Raw genomic sequence first — 13,854 nt, 5'->3', positions numbered from 1 at the left:
GAGTAAAATTTGATATGCAGAAATGGGTGGAGGAAGGCATTCTAGGAGCAGGAAGCCGGTGGGTGGGTAGAGGAGTAACAACATTGTTCCAAGTAGAGCTGGAAGATTGGCAGGCACCACCAGAGAAGCCACTCGAACCCACAAAGGGCTCTCAAAGGTAGGAGCTGACATAAGCAGAACCTAAGCAAACCTATGAGCTGACATAAGCAGAAGAGAGCTTTAGGATAATTTCATCATTCAGTCCCTATTGGTTCAGGGGCTGATCTATCTCCTGGAGGACAGCACAAGCCTCTTGAAGATAAAGATCATGTCTTATTCCTTCCTTTTTTGTTTTTAAGCTTATTTATTTACTGAGAGACAGAGAGAGAGACAGAGAGAGAGAGAGAGAAACACACACACGCAGGGCTTGAACTCACAAACTGTGAGATCATGACCTGAGCTGACACCAAGAGTCTGACATTTGACCAACTGAGCCACCCAGTCACCCCTCATGTCTTAATCTCTATGACTCATTGGTCATACCAGATGCACACCAAGATCTTTCTTATTAATGAGATATAATTATTGGCATACTTTTTGAGTATCTCTTTAAAAATAATTTTTATCTTCCCAAATCTAGGAAGATGAGCATATAGCAAAACTAATGCCAATACAATTTTACACTGAAATGTTTCTTCAACTAGGCCTGTAATTGTGTTCTTCTCAACTGTAAATAGACAGGATTGACCCTAAAAATAACAACTTGCTTTTTTATAACATTTTACAGTACAGAGCATCATCAAAGTCACCCTGCAAGTTTGGTATATATATATATATATATATATATATATATATATATATATATATATATGAAGAAACTGCAAGCAAGGAAGATTGCCTTGGAAAATACATCTCATCCCGGAAGCTGGAGCCATGGTTTTCTCCAATTCCCAGGGCTATGGTTGTGCTTGGCTGTCTCCCAGAGACCATCCATAATCATTTCCTATCAGATCAGAAGAGGCTACTTAATGGGCCTGCTTTACTCCACAATCAACAGACCAGGAAGAGATTCTTCTGCTCAGAGGGTGATCAATGTAATTTAAAGGGCTGCTTTATCTTCTGGGTTTAACACAATCCCACAATTGACAAGTGACAAGAGACAAAACTGCCAATTTTCTTCCCTAAATGTATTAATTGGGAAAGTAAATACTAACTTTTTCCTTCTGAGGCTGAAATAGCTTTCTACTTTTCATTCGTGGAGCAGTTTTGTTTTACTATGATAAGAGGCACCGACCGAGAAGTTTAAATTCCACAGTGATACAGTTCATATAAATATGCGTTGACGATATACTAATGTATGCTTCAACAATATCTGGCAGTGATACTGGATTGGCTACATTGCCCTTAGTGTGAAGACTTGGCTTTGAAGCTTAATTAAAACTTCTTTAAAATCTTCAAAGTCTGGGAAGACGTTTTAAAAATGATACAACAAATTTCCTTGTTGACTTTGGGAACCATCAACATTTAAAAAGTCCATAACATAATAAAAGAAACATAAAGGTCAGGAAACACAAGTTATAAAGTTGCAAATATCCAGGGAAGTGTAAGTATGAAAATAAGCAAATGCTGAGTAGAAGTCTTGCGGGCACGCGTTCTGAGTGTGGCCCTTAAAAGCTTACACGAGTACACTTCTCCGAACAATGCCACTCACAACAGTTTGACCCTTCTTTTTCGGAAACGGTTTATGAGACATAGAAGAAATCAGTGTCTCCGCTTCATTCACAGCTTGCTTTTTTTGGTTAAATTAAATGTATCTGCACCCCTCGTTCAGACTTATCTGCAAATTACTTTGTCATTTTCCAAAAAGGATGAAAATTAGCTTTCGGTACGATATTCATAAGCCTGTGACACAAGCATTGAGTAATGCCACCTACCTTTGAGTTTTGTGGAGAAGTTAAAATGTGAGGTGAATAGTTTATGGAAATGCATTGTTTGCAAGACGGTCCTTTGCAAACTAAGGTGTAACTGTTTGAACATGGAAACGAGTAACTGCATAAGCTGAACTCCAAGTATAGAGAAAGAACATTTGCATTCATATTAGTCTTCTGTTTTGTTCAACAACGACAATTTTTAGAAACTATAATACTTCCAACTTCTCCTTTTAAAAAACTTCATTATGGAAAATTTCAAACATACCCCAAAGTAGACAGAACAGTATAATGAAGTCACTGCATACATCACCCGCTTCAATTGTTAACCAGTCAGTTTTCTCATTAATATTCTTACTCTCAGTCCCTGTCCCCCATGGTCACAGAATTACACTGAAGCAAGTCTCAGATGTCATAACATTCCCTCCTTAAATAATTCAGTACTTATCTCTAAAGATAAGGGATTTTTAAAAAAAATACAACCACAATAGTTCTTTTAATTGGAAAATCCAGGAATGGTATGCAAAATCTGTAACCACGTGCATATCAACATTTTTTTTTCTCGGTTGACAGCATTCATCAATCAGAATGTCAAGAAGCTCAACACCCAAACATTTAAAGAACTTCTGCCCTTGGTTATGGCAGGTGTGTTCAGTGCCACATCACCTCATGATGCCAGGAGGGATTAGTCAAGTAGGTAAACATATCCACCTAAAATAACTTAGAGATGCAACTGAACTCAATTCAGCAAGCACTGAGCATATACTAGGTGCCAGACACTGGATTATGGATTTTGAGAAACAAGGGTAAATTAGTCCTCGTTAATTCAAAGTTGAGAAGGAGAAGGGGTCAAACAGATTAATAAGAACTATAATACAACGTCATGAAAAAGGTACCTGCTTCAGGTATTTTCATGGGGATCCAGATGAAGTGGCGATGATGGGGGGTGGGGGAGCACTAGGGCTCACAAGAAGATAGGTGAGAATTCGAGAATGCCAATAATGGTACCAGCAACTCCTGTGTAAAGATTTTACTCATTCCCCTAGCTGAGGGGCACGAAGAAATGTGTTTATTATCATCTCTGATGCCCTCAGTGGATGAAGTGATCACGAAAGCCAGAGAGAAGAATTTACATGTAAGTAGTATTTCGAAAGTTGAGCGGTCCAGCAGATATGAGGAGGAGACAAGAGACTTAGCGGTGAGGGAAGGGAGGGCATTCCAGGAAGAGAAAAGCAGGAACAAAGGGGTGGAAATTACTGGCATGTGAGGGAACCAGCAGTGTGGTGACCTCTGAGTGTGTGGGAGGGGCTGGCTGACTGGAAATGCCGGCTGGGACCAGAAGTTGGAACTAGCAAGCAAGAACTGGGCCTCTGTTCTACGGCCAGTGAAAAGCTATTGACACGTTTTAAGTGGACCAACTGGGCCTTTTACACAATATATGTTTCATCCTTGGGTGGATGATGGTGCTCAAGGTTTATTGAACTGGTGGTGCCTCGAACTACCAGCTGGATGGAGTGAGGCGAGAGAGAAGCAGGCTACGTAGCAATCCACTGTGGACAGGCCAGGAGAGGTCTAGGGTGGCACTAACAGAAAAGAGAGGAGGAGACCCCAAAATATCAGACATTTTAGAAAACATTATTTTTAAAAAGGTGATGAAAGAAACAGAAGAGAGACCAAAGCATCATGCAAACTTTATTATGCAGTGTGGAACAGTCTATTGTATGCTCCAATTTCTGTCAAAAGTGGGAATATATATGTAAGTTACAAACATAAAATATTTCAGTGAGGGTATGAGAGAAACAGATACCAATGGTTATAGGTCATGAAGAAAGGACTAGGAAAAGAGGTAGGAAGGAGACTTCTACTTTGGTATACTGAACTACATGAATCTGTTATCTACTAGCTAGTTGAAAGAATGTATAATTTCCCCATTCCCCTTACTGCCAGCCACATAGGCAGAAAATAGTAGGAAAAAAAGTTCTGGAGACAGATCTGGGTTCCAGTTCTGGCTCTGGCACTCCCTAACTGTGGGGCCGTGGGCAAATTAATTAAGTTCTTCTAGTTTCTGTCCTCTCATCTGCCGAATACAGATAATACTGGCTAATTCCTGGGTCACTGTAACAATAGTTAAGATAATCCTATACAAAGCATCTGCTAGAATATCTGAAACAAAGTAAATACTCCCTAAGTGGGTGGTCACTGTTTTACTATTAATGAAACTTGTTTGACATGAACACTTTCTTAGTACAAAAAAAGTTCCGAGATCTAGTTTAAGGTGTGCTCATTAGCTAATCTTATTCCTACATTAAATATTTATTCTGTACAAAATGATTAATGTAATCAATCCAATGAACACTATCCATTACATTATCTGTTTCTAGGAACTTAACATATTATTTATCTGTATTTCTTGGTAGATGTTAGTTTTTGTCTTTAAATGGCATTGACTCTAAATTTACTGAAGCCATGTATTCAGAGGCCTAAATACCAATCAGATGCCATAAAACACCAAGAAAATAGGTAATAAGTTGTTATCCTTGAGGAACTGACAACCTCAGGGAGACAAACAGGTGTGACCTTCAAGTAACCATGGCCCCAATTTGGCATAAGAGATGGAAATACTGGTAATGAAGTACCCAATTCTGGACACACATCCACTGTAAGATGTTGTCACCAGTTGGGGGAGGCTCCTCTGCGACCATTTTCTTAGGTTTGTGGGTTTCTTCTGCATGATACTATGTTCTAAATAAATTGTAACTGTGGCAGTAACAGCATTTTAAGTGTTACAAAAGATTGGTCACTCTCAAAAGCCTTACTACTTGTTGTTTGAACAGCCACATCATTATTAAAGCATCATCAAACAACAGTTTCTTTGTTATACACTGAGATGAATAATTTCAAAGTATTTTCATGTGAGATGTTAGGGCTCAGATCTGCCCCAGCATGCACAGATGAAGCCTTAAAAAGAAAACAGCTGGAGTTTAGAAAAGATTTTGTTAAATGCAAGAAATAATGATGAACATCTTCCAGGATTTCATAAGTGTTAGTGAATGCTTCAAAATAAATAAAATAAGATAAAATAAAATAAAATAAAATATAAAAAAAGAAAAAGAAAAAGATCAAAGGCATACGGCCAGAGGAAAATGAATTTCATTTCATATATGGCACTGTGGGGAGAAAGCGCGGTAGTAGGGATGCTTAACAAAAAAGGTCTAGATAATTATTCAAATATTTCTCTTTGAAGCAGATGGGTCTAGGAAGAAACATCAATACTAGTCCGCAGAGAAGCAACAGTGACACGTAAACACTAATTTCTAAAAGAAGCTTTCAATGATGCCATAAATATGTTAGGGATGCGCGCCCTGGAGGAATGACTGACTTCGAATTAGCAAGCAAGTCTTGCTTCTGAGCCACAGGAGGTGGTACACACTTCTATTTACCCCCTAGCTACCTACGGTGGTAGCTCAAAGCTCGAGGCAACATATTACAGTTGAATGAAGGTTGGATTAAGAGGCTAATCTAAGGCTATATATAGGCAGCAACACCAATTTAATCTCCGCCCCCTTCCCCTCCCCTCCCTATTTCCATAAATCTCAAGATCAGAGTTACAAAGACTGGGAACTCTGGCAGAGCAGAGGCCCTTCCTTCCCCCCTTCCCCCAGGCCGTCTCTCATAAACGAAGTATTAGTTTAAGTGTAAATTGCTTCCAAACATCCTTAACAGGCACCACAGGGCGATCAGATCCGGTTTTCTTCCACAGCTTCCACAGAGGCCAGAGGAGATGACAAGTAGTGTGTGTGTTGGGGGGGGGGGGGTAGGGGGGGAGGGTGTTAAGGCTTGCCAGAAGAGAACTATCTTCTTCAGACACTATTCTCACGATGCGTTCCCCTCGCGCGTCCTGGGGAGCTCTCCTCGCCATCCCGCCCCTAGCCCAAAGCCCCAGCGCCGGCCTCCGGGGAGCCGCATCTGGCCGTGCCACGCACGAGACCGTAAGCACCCGCCGCTTCTCACCGCGTGGCCCGCCCCCGCCGGCTCCCTGTCCCAGGGTCTCCCGGGGCGGCCAAATGGGGCGAGCGGCGAGTCTTCAGTCCCGGGTGCGGATATGCGATATATGCGATGGCAGTCGGGTGGAGGGCAGGCTTGCCCACCGGGGGGCAGGAAGCCGCCCCAGCAGGCACATGCTTCCTCCCCACCAGCTCCGGCCCGGATGGAAGCCCCCCGCGCGGGGCGGCGCCCGCGGTTCCCGCAGCCCTCCCGGCTTCCCGTGTCCCACCCGGGTTGCTTCTCACCTGTCCGAGGAGGTAGCGGCGACGCGCGAGGCTGCAGGCTGCGGCGATCCCGGCAGCGGCGGTGGCACCCGCGGCAGTGGCGGCGGCAGACAATGGAGGAGTGAAGGACAGACACATTGACATCGACCCACGGAGCCCGGCGCAGCCCCGCCTCCCGCGCCGCCCCGCCTCCCAGCCCGCCCCCGGCCCGGGCTGCACCCCTCCCGGGGAAATGGTGGGGGCTTACAGAGACAGACAGGGAGGTCTGTACGCCCCGAGCAGCCGCGGCCGGACAAAGATCATCTGAAAGAGAATTTAAATGTTGCATATGTCTAAATATGTGAACATGGTGGCAGTATGGGGGTGGGAAACGTGGAAGAGGAGTTTCATCTCCCCCTCTGATTTTCTCCGTTGGGTTTTTCCTGGCCCGGCTGCTCCAATGGGAGCCTCTCGCTGCTGCCTCCTGTAGCTCCTCCTCCCGGCCCGGCCAATGACGCGCAGGGGGCGGTGACTGTCGCTGGGCTAGCGGCGACCGACCGCTCGGCTCGCCCGAGCTCGCCCGCTGCTCGCCCGCCGCTCGCCCGCCGGTGGGAGGGAGGAGAGAATTCGAACGCTTCCGTGGTTGGCTATTCGGGGTCCTGGGTTTCGAGCTGCCCCAGTGCGGCTGGCGTTCCTAACGCGCGCACACATATCGTTTCTTCTTAATACTTTCAAAGAAACAGAATCATCTTCAAGCTGGCGGGAGCAATGGTTCATATAACGAAAGGCGAGCTGACCCAGGAGGAAAAGGAGCTGCTGGAAGTCATCGGGAAAGGTATGGGTGCTGGGCTGCGACCGGGCTCTGCCTGCCTGGTCTGGGGGCGTGGCGGAGCCCTGGAGGCGCCCCTGGCCGGACTGACCCTCCGCTGCTTTTCAGCGAGGTTGGCTGCCTCGCACCGGGCAATAGCGTTTCTCTCGATGGTCTCGGACCGGTTGCGTGGGCGGAGAGGCGCGGAGCGGGAAGCACTGCTGGGACTCCAGCTGAGGTTGCAGAGGTCCGTCTCCCAAATCAGCTTTTGAAAACGTACACGTTTCCAGGCCCCAGCTCACATTGTAATGAGCGACCTCGGTGTGTGGGTTCCTGGATGCACATTCTTCAAAACTCTCAAGGTGATTTTGACCACCGTCAGTCCGGGCAACAGTGGCCTCAGGTTCTTAGAAGGGTGTCTAAAGGGCCGTTTCGACTTCCGGAGGCCGAAAGATCTGGATCCTTTAGCTGTCCCCGCCCCCGCCTGGGGGGTGGAGGGAGCTCCTAAGAAGGGTTCTTTATAAGGGCACAGAAGTAGGTCGGTAAATCGCTTCATTGAGGGTTCTACATCCTGGCCTCCCCGGCTTCCTTCCAGAAGCTCCCGGCCCCCGCAGGAACCCGCAGGGAAGCGAAGAGGTTGCCTAGGCGTCCATGGCCGTCGGCGCACTTAGCACAGCATGGATCTTCTCAGCGAGTTCTTCTGTGCTTTCCCTTCCACTCCCCCAACGCCTGTCCCACTTCCGCCGCTCCGGGTGCTGGGGCGGGAGATGCAGGCCGCGGGGACAAGCCTGAAGCCCTCAGTCCCCGAGTGGACGCCCCAGAGGAGCTCCCTGCTGAGTTCCGTTACCCGGCAGGTGACAAGAGTGTGACTACGTGGCTTCTCCTGCACGGTCACGGCTCCGGGATGGAGATGCATGGGACTGCGGACATAGTTAATGTGGTTGATTGAAGCTCAAGAGTGAGATAGCCACATCTGACCTGGAATGGCAGAGAGGCCACTTACGACAGCATAAAGGCTTCCCAGTGTCCAGTCTTGTTTCTGTTAAGCAGCCAGGGTCAAATCTGGATCCCCCAGAGACCATGGCAGATTTATTTTTCATGCTGACAAGGCAAGTCTAAATGTAAAAGAAAAATCGAATTTGAACCCAACAGGTGCTGATGAACGGATCCCACCTCATCTGATGTCAACAATTTCAAGTCAGTCACATCTACATTCCTCATGCCAAGAGTTCTTTGCCTAGAACTGTGGGTCGTGTAGTTGCTGCTTTTATTGTTTCTTCTGCATGGTACTGGCCGACCTTTTTGACACTGCACTCTTTCTGTTTTTCCTGAGGCTCTGGGATTCCAGTCAGCAAACATGTAAGCCCCAGCTGTGTGCCAGGTACTTTGGTAGGCAAAAGGAAACAGGATCCACTCAAAATCCACCAGGGATGCACATTCTGCTTTTAAACAGTCAGAGCTATCAGTTTTTCAAAAGTGTAAACAAATGAACAGTTTTGTAAGGTGGGTTTCTGGAAGGGGCGGGGGGTGGGGGGTGGGGCGGGGGTGGAATCCTTGGAACATATTCCTAGGTGTACACCAGTTTTTATTTTAAAGGTGGTATGAAAGAGAATTAATTAAGTTTAGTCTGGTTAGCGCTGTGATGTTTCTGGGCCCAAATGGTGCATCAGGTTGCATTGGTTCACAGACAATGTGGTTCACCAATTTCATTGGCCCAACCCATGAGAATAACTGAGATGGACTTAGTCTGTGACACATTCTTATCAAGGGAAGGTCCATGGGACATCTCTGTACTCTCAAAGAAAAATAATGGGACATATGAGAAAATACCAACTATAGTCAGCCTTTATTGAATGTTGGTATGAGCTAGCGTAATTCTTAGCACTTTACAAGTATCGATCCATTTAATCTTGATGAGCTAGGAACTGTTATTATTTTTTGTTTATTTTTGAGACACACACACACACACACACACACACACACACACACACACACAGAGTGTGTGAGTTGGGGAGGGGCAGAGAGAGAGGCAGAGACACAGAATCCCAAGCAGGCTCCAGGCGCTGAGCTGTCAGCACAGAGCCAGACCTGGGGCTTGAACTCACAAACTGTGAGATCATGACCTGAGCCGAACGAAGTCCGACGCTTAACTGACTGATCCACCGAGGCGTCATGAGCTAGGAATCCTACCACAATCATTTGCTGGTGATGTGGCCTTGGACACATTGCTTTTTCTGAGCTTCTGGTTCTACATGGTACCTACCCCACAACATTGCTAGAAGAATGCAACGAGTTAGCGTCTGTAAAGCATTTAAAATGCTGTTTGTGTTGTCTGTTATTACGATAAATGAATCCACAAGTTGGATAAGTTGCCCAGTGTCACACAGGAAATAAGTGATAGAACAGAGAGATCATTTGGCCCATAGTCCTAGAAATACGCTGGAGTTGAAAACAGACCAAACAAAAAATGATACCAATACCACAGCAGTCCTTACCATATTCACTTCTAGAGACAATTTAATTTCAACAAAACATTATCATCTGTCAAGTTAAATTAATTTTAGTTTTATTTTTTTTTTATTTTATTTTTTTTTTTAAATTTTTTTTTCAACATTTATTTATTTTTGGGACAGAGAGAGACAGAGCATGAACGGGGGAGGGGCAGAGAGAGAGGGAGACACAGAATAGGAAACAGGCTCCAGGCTCTGAGCCATCAGCCCAGAGCCCGACGCGGGGCTCGAACTCACGGACCGCGAGATCGTGACCTGGCTGAAGTCGGACGCTTAACCGACTGCGCCACCCAGGCGCCCCAATTAATTTTAGTTTTAAATGTTACTGATTCCATAGTTTTGTGTGCATTTAATTTGAGAAATAACTTTTGGTTTATAGTTAAATAGAGTTCATAAACAAAGTTTATGTTTGTACTCATAAGAATCATTTTTTTTTTAAGTGGGTTGGTAGCGTTCTTAAGGTTTTTGCTTTTGTCTATGTTTTCCCTTTGATACATTTCTCAACCTGGAGAAGTACTAGATTAGTCAGCACTAGTACTTGGAACTGACAATAAATTTTCAGCCAAGTGTGACCTGCCATGTTGGCCAATCTCAAATAAACTCAGCACATTTTTGAGTATCCCTTTTAGGCCCTCTAGAAGTTAAGCAGACTGCAAGTGAGACTTAAAATCCAGAGAGTACTGTGTGTTGCTTCTGGACACCTTTAGAACAATTTCTTCTTAAAGTGAATTCACTTGGTAGGTCATTTACAGGTTACCTATTTATTAGAACACCCAGAAGAAGTTCCAGATAAAACCGGGAAGCTGTTTGGTATATACCATTTATATATTTCAGTTAACGATGGCATCCATTTTACAACTTTGAAGAAGAGAAAATTGAAATCACAGAAGCACATTTAATGGGCTTATATTAGGTGTAGATTGGCCCGTTTTTCTAAGTTCTGATATCTTTTTTGTTAAGCACTGAGGAAGCACTATTTCAAAATAAATAAAATCTTCCTTTAAGGGTATAAACCAGAAGATCTTCAATCACTTATCTTGTTTGGTACTTAACAAGAAAGGAATGTATTTACTACTTTTTTTTTCTTTCACTGTTTGCATAAAAGGGGTTATGTAATAGTCTTGGACAATAAGGTGTATTTCACCAACGATATTGAAGTATAATGAAAGAACAATCAATGGTGCATATTTAAAGTATATTCCAGACCTTCTATATTTTCCTGCTGATGTTATTAAGTAAGGAAGATCAAATTAGAAATCATCACAAGGTTTTCCTCTTGGGGTATTTTGCTCATCTATTTTCCAAAATCTGGAAGCCCAAACAGTTTGAAAAAAATTTTTCATCCCATTCCTTGCATTTCAGAAGGCTAACTGGTACTTAGTGATATGTGTGTATATACCTCATCTTTTATTTACTTATTTTAAATTTCTCACTGACGGGGCAGATATAACTTAGATTGTTGGCCACTGGGCTAAGCATTTTATACAATTATTGACCTGTTCTCTCATGTGAGCCGTAATCCCCAGATTTCCCCCTAACATGTAGCATGCTTTGACAGGCTCACAGTCCCTATGGTGCTCTCCATTTACTGAGCAAACATCTCCTGATCAGATGGAAAATAATTTCAATTATTTTTCACTGGCTAATGGAAATCAATTGAAGCATCTTTCTTAAGTGAAATTAGGGTGCCGGAGTTTTGTTCTGGTTTAATTCCTTTCTAAAGATGTGACAGAAAGTCTCTGATGAGAAGCCCAGGTATGGCTAATGTCCCATGTAGAACTTGCTCACATGCTTGAAGGCCTTCCTCATTCATTCTGTAGCCCCTCATCCAGTAGTACTAACTGTCCTCAGATGGAGTCCAGGGTGGGAAAAATGCACTGTTTACGAGGTAGCTGCTGTTGTAATCCAGAGACTTGTAGATCATTCGCCTGACACATTTCCCCAGCAGAGCTATTTCTCTGTCGATCTAAGAGACATTTCTCTGCCTGTCCCCTGTTGGTGTCAGACAACCAGATGACCTGCCTGCAGAGCAGGTCAGGGAGAAGGAAGCAGGCTGATCTTTATTCTGCATTCCACATTTAACTCTGGAAAACTAGCAGAATTTAGCATCTTCTTGAACTGTAATTTTCAGTTAAAAGACAGAAATAACTCCTCATTGTGGGATTCTCCTTTTATGTCCTTTCTGGAGGAGAGGCTTATCTCAACCTTTCTTCCTGAGAACATTCAATTTCATTTGTCTCGTCCCTGTCAAACCAGAAATTTTTTGGCAGAACGAGTGGCTGACTGTTATTAATGATGATAATAGCAACATTCTCTCTTGCAACTACTTGCTTCTGTCAGTATGCCTTACAGAAGACTGGAAAAACCTGACAGTTGTGGCCCAATTATGGCTTATTTCCAAATGTACAAAGGACTAACCTTCAGGTTTAAGTTAGAGGACTTTCAGTATGAGAGCCTGATTATTAACCAAAAAGCACTTTTATATGGAACCAGGCTTTAAAGATATGTTTACTTAAGCATTTCTAAACCAAGAATTCTATTATAAGTATGTTGCCATCAATTCACAGGGCCTAGTGATGACAGAGAATATAAATACTGACTATTTTGAACTCCAATTATTACATTGACTGGAATTTAAGCTTTAGATGGTGGGCTGGACTAGATGCCCTTTAAGATTTCAGTATTAAGAGTTTTATTTATGCTTTGTGGTTACTGTATCACTGCCAAAAAGAAAATATGGCCAATTTAATATACTCTAAGGTCAGTGGAAGTAAAAACAAGATGGGGCTATTTTAGTTACTATAACTCTGTTCTGGGTAATTACTTTGTGGGAAAAATACTATGTGTTGATGCTTTGTTTCTTAACAATCTAACCAGACTAGTTTTAGTTTTACACATAACCCTTTAAAATTTGTTTCCGTGGTGCTAGATTTTTTCTGTTATAATGATAAATAACTTTAGTTTACATTTTCTTCTTCAGTCTTTTCTTTTTTTCTTTTTTTAAAGGTACTGTTCAAGAAGCAGGAACACTGTTAGCCAGCAAGAATGTCCGTGTCAACTGTTTGGATGAGGTAAAATTTAAATTTTTTTTTAAGTTTTATTTATTTTTGAGAGAGAAACAAAGTATGAGTGGAGGAGGTGCAAAGAGAGAGGGAGACACAGAATCCAAAGCAGGCTCCAGGCTCTGAGCTGTCAGCAAAGAGCCCGATGCCAGACTCGAACTCACAGACCTGGAGATCATGACTTGAACCAAAGTCAGACGCTTAACCAACTGAGCCACCCAGGCGCCCGAGGTTAGGTAAAATTTAAAAAGCTGAATAAAGTGTTTTATTTTCTATGAGAATGGATAATATATAAAATGCAGTAGTAGGAGTTCTTATCCAGCATTTGTGATTAAGTTATACTGATCTCTAAACCAAGTGTAAGCAGGCAGTTTACAAAATACAAATAAGCATGTAAAAACATGTTTAATTTTATTAATAATCAAATAAGTCCAAATGAAACCAAATCATATTATTTCTTGTAAAGTGTGGGAAACATTGGACTTTTTACATACTAATGGATTAGGTATAAATTGGCATCACATTCTGGAGAACATTTTAGAATATGTGCCATTTTTAAATGTACATACTTTTGATACAGCAATTCTACTTGTAGGGAAAGTTAACTGAACCTAACCTCAACTTTCTAGTATAGTTGCTTTCCAAAATAACTTTCTGCAATGAAGGCGATGTCTGTTCTGAGCTGTCTGATACCAGCCATTAGCCATGGGTGGCTAGTGGCTACTTGATTATTCAGTGTGGTTCTAGTGCCGAAAAGTTTACATCACTTGCTCGTGCAGAAGGGGAAGGGGTTTTATTGATCCTTTCCCCAGACATAGGTAGCAAAATTAATGTCAGACGAATTAAAGTTTCAAGCAAAAAATTTTAAAAATTTTTAAAAAGATGAAGACTCTCATAGGTTAAATTAGTAATCCACCAAGAACATACTAGCCTTAGGTGTTCACTTAAAAGCTATGACTTTGAGATTCATAGAGAAAAAGATAGAATTCAAAGGAGCAATTTGTAAAACTGCCGAAACACTTTGACAAACCACTAGATTAAGTAGAAAAAAAGTAATACAGGGAACAGAAAATTTGGATAACTAATTGACAGTGTACTAAGATAGGAAAAACAATAGTACATTTTCTTTTACCTGGAACATTGATAAAAATTAGTCTGTGTTACACTATCTTACAAAGGAAATTTTAGCTAATTTCAAAGAAGTTTACCTAATGCAGACATTACAAATAAAAATATCTGAATAATAAAGCAACTTGAAAAATTAATTTTAACTGTCAGTAGTTCTTGGTTAAAAGAAGAAATAGAAGTAGGAATTGTCTA

General features: G+C 42.7%; 2 protein-coding genes across 5 annotated transcripts in view; one reads left to right on the top strand and one right to left on the bottom strand.

Annotated features, from left to right (window-relative positions):
• Window positions 1–6,437, bottom strand: part of BZW2 (basic leucine zipper and W2 domains 2) — a 63,428-nt gene extending 56,991 nt beyond the window's left edge. Inside the window, exons 1-2 of one of the 2 annotated variants that reach the window (XM_045052445.1) lie at window positions 6,423–6,437; window positions 6,197–6,234 (exon numbers count right to left, since the gene is read on the bottom strand). The gene's annotated coding sequence lies outside the window, so the exon portion shown is untranslated. Of the gene's footprint in view, window positions 1–6,196; window positions 6,346–6,422 lie in introns of those variants that run through there. The other variant, XM_003982820.5, reaches the window with a different exon arrangement.
• A 192-nt stretch (window positions 6,438–6,629) lies between these two features.
• ANKMY2 (ankyrin repeat and MYND domain containing 2) overlaps window positions 6,630–13,854 on the top strand; it is a 39,995-nt gene continuing 32,770 nt past the window's right edge. The window contains exons 1-2 of one of the 3 annotated variants that reach the window (XM_011280417.4): window positions 6,630–6,989; window positions 12,479–12,543. In XM_011280417.4, the coding sequence (XP_011278719.1) occupies window positions 6,923–6,989; window positions 12,479–12,543 (132 nt within the window). In that variant the 5' untranslated portion in view covers window positions 6,630–6,922. Of the gene's footprint in view, window positions 6,990–7,018; window positions 8,322–12,478; window positions 12,544–13,854 lie in introns of those variants that run through there. The other 2 variants (XM_045052447.1, XM_045052446.1) reach the window with 2 other exon arrangements.

Source organism: Felis catus, chromosome A2 (genome assembly GCF_018350175.1).
Source record: "Felis catus isolate Fca126 chromosome A2, F.catus_Fca126_mat1.0, whole genome shotgun sequence".
Lineage (NCBI taxonomy): Eukaryota > Metazoa > Chordata > Mammalia > Carnivora > Felidae > Felis > Felis catus.
Note: the sequence above shows the minus strand (reverse complement) of the source record. Positions and strands in the feature narration are given on the sequence as shown.